We start from the raw sequence: 6,208 nt of genomic DNA on the forward strand, positions 1-6,208 counted from the left end.
CGGCTTTCACATACCTGCGCCTGCTGGGTCTTCTCTAGCCACCGGGTGCAGTCTGTAGCATTGGGACAGTGCACAGTGAGGGCACTCGAGACACACTGGAATTCAGTGAGATGGATCACCAGGAAGCTGTCTGGGTGGAGGAGAAGGTCTGCTAAAGGGCTGGACCATATTTGATCCCTACCCTGACTGCTCCTTCCCCTTACCAAGAGCAAAGGAGAAGGGAAAGGTCCCTGCAGGACAGACGTACTAGGGTCTCGGAGTGGTCGGCACACAAGCCTCTCCAGCATGAGTGGGGGACGAATGACCTTGGCTCTGTCTGCCTTGCGTTGGGGCTTGGTCACCAGCAGCACGTCAGAGAAGAGGAACAGGTGCACGTCCAGCTGGGAGGCGTGTGGAGGAGAAAGAGACAAGGTGTCAGCTGGAGTAAGGGAAGGGTGAGACACGGGGCGGGGCTCTGGCACAGTGTGCGTGCATGGGCGCACACGTGCACCAGGGACAGGTACACAACCGTGGAATGCGAGAGCTGGAAGCGGTGTCACTTTGGTCCCACCTTCTGCTTTATAGGCTGACTCAGGGGCATACAAACGACCAGAGCTTAGCCACACACAGACACACAAACATCTCTTTGCCCATTTCCAGTTTTTCTGACTCTGATCCTGTCTCCTGGCATCCCTCCCTTCCCTTCAGTCTACCTTCCGTCTTCTCCAGTCTTCCCCATAGCCCCTCACCTTCCCTTCTCGCCCCTCCTTCACTCGCACGGGCCCCTCCAGCAGGAGCTGCCTGGTGTGTTCAGGAGCAACCCCCAGCACGGGCGACATCAGGTCCAGGGTGCAGAATGGACGCAGGTTCTGAGGGACACAGGGCGGAGAGGGTAAACGGGGCTGGGCAGGGCTGCCTCCCCCTCCCAGCCACTGTGGTTCTTTGTTCTGTCACCAGCGCCTTCTCTTCTCATCCTTACCTTCTTGGAGGGGGAGGAAGAATCCAGTAATTTCATTCTTTACAACTCTGACCCTTAGACCCTCCTCATGGGGAAGGAATAGCGGGCACAGGCCCTCTGCACCACCTCTGCCCCTTAGCCCCCAGGCCTCTGCTTCATCTTTTTCCCTGGGAACCTTGCTTTTGCTGAGCCCCCTAACCCCCTGCCCTCCCTTACCTTCTCCACCTCCTCACTGGAAGGCTCCAGCACTTCGTAGGGCCCAATGCGTTGGGCTGCAGCCACCAAGCTCTCCTGCTCTTCCCCCTGGCGCACCTGTTTATTGATGTATCGCAGGAATGACTCCACAGCAGCAATCTAGGTGATGGGCGGGGTGTGGAAGAAGGACAGCTCAGCTCCTTACCCTGTACATCTCACCCCATCAATGACAACGCAAGTGGCCAGTTGGTGCCACACTGCCACATACATATGAGGGAAGAGACCCTTAAGAGCCTGAAGAGCTCCTAGGGGCGCCTGGGTGGCTCAGTCGGTTGAGCATCCGACTTTGGCTCAGGTCATAATCTCATGGTTCGTGGGTTCGAGCCCTGCGTTGGGCTCTGTGCTGACAGCTGGCTCAGAGCCTGGGGCCTGTCTTTGGATTCTGTGACTACCTCTCTCTCTGACCCTCCCCTAGTCACGCTGTCTCTCTCTCTCTCAAAAATAAATAAAACATTAAAAAAAAAAAAAAAAGAGCCTTAAGAGCTCCTGGAAGTCAGTTCCCACACACCAGCCCCCAGCTCCAGAGGGCATGGCCCTGTCAGGCCACCTACCATGGCACTCAGGCCCTCTCGGGCACGTGCCTCAGGGCTTCTCTTCAGCACAGCCTGGAGCAGCAGTGGGTACTTGGTGATGCGCTGGTGGGGCTTGATGAGCAGGTCACCCAGCATCTGCCTCCCGGAGCGCTTGTGCTTCTCACACCACTGCCAGTAGAGGAGGGCAGGGGGTCAGGAGTCTGAGGGCACCTGCTGCCCCATTCTAGCACTGGACTCAGCTAGATCCGGAGATAGGGATGATCAGGTGGTCCAAGGTCCACCCAGCCGCCCTCCCAGGAGCCCTCTCTCCCACCTGCACAAAGGAATTGAAGAGAGGGTTGTTGTCTTGCTGCTCCCGGGCATAAGCCATGGTCCGCTTCACTTGCAGGCAGTACTGGACATAGGGCTGGAACCTCTGGCTGAACTGAGGGACAGATACGGGCAGGCAGGGGACGGTCGTGAAATACAGGATCCAGCAGAAGAGCACGGGGAGCATGGATGGGGGAGGGAGCCTCCTACTGACCCTTAGTCCAGCTCATGCCGGTCCCTACCCTCCATGATGCCCTCCCCCATGACCGCCAGCCCTTCCCTCTGGGCTCCAGGGAGAAACTGAGGCCCCGGGAGGCAGACCCATGGCCGCTCTCTGATCTCCCATGCACAGCCCCTGCTGTACCCTGCTCCTCTGGATGGACTCTCCCATCATCAATAATTCAGCTGGAATGTTTTCAGGACGCGGCAGCTCCCGTTTCACATAGGTGGTGGGTAGTGACCTGAGGCTTGCCCTATTCCTGTGGAACGGGTTGCCAATGGCTCCCAGGAGACTGTCCCCCCACCTCATCCCCCATTCCAGCTCTGCAAGGCCCACATTTTCCCGGTTGGGTAAAACTGTGGAAGAAAGTCCGACCCCAGGCCTCTGGCTTTCTTGCATTTCTCCATGCTCTGGGTGCCCTGTGGCCTTTTACACACCCTCCCCCAGTCGCCTAGGGGACGCCTTGCTTCGGCCCCATTCTTCTCGCAGCTGTTTATCAAAGGCTCTCTGGCCAAGAAGTAAGATTTTATAGTTAAGAGATTTGGTGGAACCCTTCCCTGAGGTAGCTGCATTTCATTTCAAAAGAGTCACCAAAAGACCAAAGAGCTTTTGAGACAGAGGTGGTACCTGTGGAATGAAGGGCAGGAGGTGAGGTGATATTCTGGGGGTGGGGGTGGGGGGTCCCCTCAGACTCTCTCAACTCACAGATGGGTTTGAGCGGCCCAGGCAGGCCCTGTGGGCAGGTCCTCTCTGGGCTCTCCCAGGCCTGCCCAGCCAGACGGGGCCCTTCGCCATGCCTCACCGTCAAGAAGCCATCTTGCAGGCTGACAGGGTCCAGAGGCTGGCCTGAGGCTCGAGCCTCCCTCAGGGTGGGCCCCAGCACCTCCTCCCAAAATTTCTTGTGGACTCGAATCAGGCTGGGGACATTTCCAAACAGGGTCTCGGCTGAAACCTGGAAGAGGGAGCAGAGCTTAGCCACAAGCCTTGGCAAGTGGCAGCACGGGCAGTGGACACGTGAGGAACCATAAGCTTGGATGAAACTTGCAGGGGAGCTGAGAGATCTGAGGGGCTGCGGCTTTCCCTTCTACCTCTGTGGCACGCTGGCTCTGCTGTGCTGAGCACCGGAAAAGAGCAGAGGCCAGCCTGCTTGGGGTCAAGAGCAGGAAGGGAGGGAGGAGGGAGGGCAGGGGGTGTTCTAGAAAACAGGTCCATGGGAATTAGGTCACAGCAGCCTGTGGGGCTCTCTGGGAGCCCACTCCCACTCTGTGGGCTCAGGGCTTGGGGTGTGGCGGGTCCTCCAGAGCGCCCACTCACCTCGGTCAGGAGCCCCACTCGCTGCAAGTTCAGCAGGCCGGCGGCCAGGAGCTGGATGCAGGGAAAGACAAGGGTCTCAGCACCTGATCTCTACCTCTTGGGACCCCAGCCTAGCCCTCTGATGTGTCTCTATGCTCAGATTTACCACGATTAACCTGCTTCCCAAGATCCCAGGCAGGTGTCCAATGAGGGGGATATCTTGCTTGCCTGTCCCCACCACCTTCCCCCCACCCCCTGCCATGGTCCTCCCTTTTTGGCCTGGAGGAATGGGGGATAATGCAAGGGAGATGGGTAAATGGCTGAGGTGGGGGCCTGGGCTGGAGCTGGGGGCAGCTCACGTCAGTCATGATCTTGAGCTTCCGAACATAGGTCAGCTCAGTGGTCAGCAGCTCCCACAGTGCTTCCTGTTGGTGGCAAAGCTCCCGGCTCATCTCCTGGAGTGGGGACAGCGCTCGTTCAGTTGGGGAATGATGACAAGAACAGCAGCTGTTATTTGTTCAATGCTACTAGATCTACTTTGTAGATGACCTTTTAGTCCTCAAGTGTATAGGTGGTATTATCCCCATTTGACAGATGAACCAACTGAGGCTCAGAGAGATTTAGAGTCTCGAGCAAGGTCTCACTAGTATGTGGTAGACCCAGGAGTAGAGCCCAGAACAAGATGTCTCCAAACGCTTTCCCTTCCCCACGTGACCCCACTTTCCAAGGCCTTTTCCTCTTCTAGGGCAGAGGAGGTATGTATGTGTACGTCTGTGACACCACAGGGCCTACCTTGTGTCCAGGCACCAGCTCCTTCCAGGACTTCTCAATGCCAAGGCCATTGTCACTACCCTCTCCTATCTCCCAGTGCCGACGGTCCTCAGGGGGCAGGCGGGGCATCCCAAACATGCTGAATGTATGCAGCCTCATCTCCAGTTGTTGGGCCTTGGTGACTTCCTGGGAGAGCCGAGAAGGGGACCAGTCCTGGCCATGTCCCGGGCACCCAGACGCCCGGCCTGGGGAGGGCTATGCACACGCATGTGCAGACGCACGTGTGTGTTTGTGTCTGAGAATGGGACAAGTGCAAGCAGCACTGTGAGTGGGGACACAGAGGCCTGGGGGTCACAGTTGACCCTGGCTGGTAAAAGAGCATTGCTGGAACACGGATGGAGACGCACCCTGGTTTGCAGAAAGGTGCCTGATGGAGGGGTCTGACCTAGGCCCTCTGACCGGAAGGATACTTTGTAGGGCTCTTCTGAGGCAGAAACCCTGCAGAGGGACCGCAGGTGGAGACCAGATGGGACTAGGGAACCAGTGGTCTCTGGCAACATTGACATTTGCCTCTAAAATGGACATTTTTAAGAGGCAGCATGGCTTGGAGATGCACCCTTGGTAGGGTCTCTGGACAGAACCGAACCCACTTCTCTGGCCATGCTCTTGGCCCTGACCATCTGCAGAGGCTGTGAGCATGGGGCTGGGAGAAGAGAGGCCCCTTACCTTGAGTTTGGGGGAGTGTGGGGGGACAGCCCCTAAAAGGCCTCCATGCCTCTTCTCATGCTCTGGCTCTCGCAGCTTTAGGGGAGACAGGCCTCGGACTTGGCTGGAGCCCTTGGCAAAGGGGACATAGCCTTGGAGGCGTCGGTGCCCGGGATCCTGGCGGAGGAGGAACAGGGTAAGTTCTTAGAGGGCCCTCCCTTTTCCCAGAAGTCCTGGAGTGGTACTGGGGGGCCGGGCTTGCCTCCAGATGGTGTCCCCTACCGCTGCAGCGGGGTGGGGAGGAGGGCTCACCTTGCCCCTCAAACCAGTTTGAGGTGAGCCACTCCTGCCCTGAGTCACAGCAGCTGCTGCCAGGGAGGCTGAGCGGAGCTGGGCAGGGGCATGCCAACTTGGCTCCCCCAGTGGGCCCAGGGGCAGAAGTGGGGGCCCCCGCTAGAGCAGGCGCACAGGTACCTACACGCCTGGGCTCTGGTGTGTGTGTCCCCCAGGGATCTGCCCACTCACAGGTGCGCTTCCTGGACCCGGGGCTTGCATGCACAGCGCAGCGCGCACTGCATTCTGGGTCCCTCACGGCTTCCCTCACACGTGGGGATGAGGGAACACACATGTGCGGCCTCCTCCCCAGGGGCATGCAGCCCGTGTCCTTTCCAGCTGGGAGTGGCTGCCCTTCTGCATGTGAGATTGAGATGGAGTGGCCACAAGTCTCCTCCCCGGCAGGCCTGGTCACATTCCTTGATCTGCCTGTGGCCTGACTGACACCGCAAAACTTCCTAGTCTCCCTTCCTGCCCTCAGCTGGGAGAGTCCCCAGCCATCCTCCCTGTCTCCCAGGGCCAAATCCTCTTCCAGTACGGCAGGGGATACCCCAGCTGGAAGCAGAACTGTTCTCAAGGTGAAGGGTAGCTTGGAGGCTGAGGGAAAGACTGCTTGGCCTCTACACTCCTTTTCTTGGTCAGGATTTGAGGCAGGCCAGGAGGGAGGAACGTGGTGAAGCCCAGGGAGGCCCCAGCACCCCTCCCTGCTTGCAGAGTAGGGACACCCAGAACCTTTGCTCTTCTTTCACTGCTGACTCAGAGGGAGCTGGTCTCAGGGAGCCCACAGGCTCCTCCCAGGTAGAGGTGGGGATCTGGGAGGCACCAACCCTAAGGGTGGATACATGTCACTGC

At 58.5% G+C, this 6,208-nt stretch overlaps 1 protein-coding gene across 1 annotated transcript in view; it reads right to left on the bottom strand.

Annotated features, from left to right (window-relative positions):
- Positions 1-6,208, bottom strand: part of PLEKHG6 (pleckstrin homology and RhoGEF domain containing G6) — a 15,858-nt gene that overhangs the window by 8,236 nt on the left and 1,414 nt on the right. The window contains exons 2-12 of the mRNA XM_077758982.1: positions 5,045-5,200; positions 4,340-4,504; positions 3,907-4,002; positions 3,569-3,619; positions 3,057-3,206; positions 2,039-2,149; positions 1,744-1,893; positions 1,154-1,291; positions 729-848; positions 248-380; positions 15-130 (exon numbers count right to left, since the gene is read on the bottom strand). Coding sequence (XP_077615108.1) covers positions 15-130; positions 248-380; positions 729-848; positions 1,154-1,291; positions 1,744-1,893; positions 2,039-2,149; positions 3,057-3,206; positions 3,569-3,619; positions 3,907-4,002; positions 4,340-4,504; positions 5,045-5,200 — 1,386 coding nt within the window. The remainder of the gene's footprint in view (positions 1-14; positions 131-247; positions 381-728; positions 849-1,153; positions 1,292-1,743; positions 1,894-2,038; positions 2,150-3,056; positions 3,207-3,568; positions 3,620-3,906; positions 4,003-4,339; positions 4,505-5,044; positions 5,201-6,208) is intronic.

This window comes from Crocuta crocuta, unplaced genomic scaffold, assembly GCF_008692635.1.
Source record: "Crocuta crocuta isolate KB4526 unplaced genomic scaffold, BGI_CrCroc_1.0 scaffold72, whole genome shotgun sequence".
Lineage (NCBI taxonomy): Eukaryota > Metazoa > Chordata > Mammalia > Carnivora > Hyaenidae > Crocuta > Crocuta crocuta.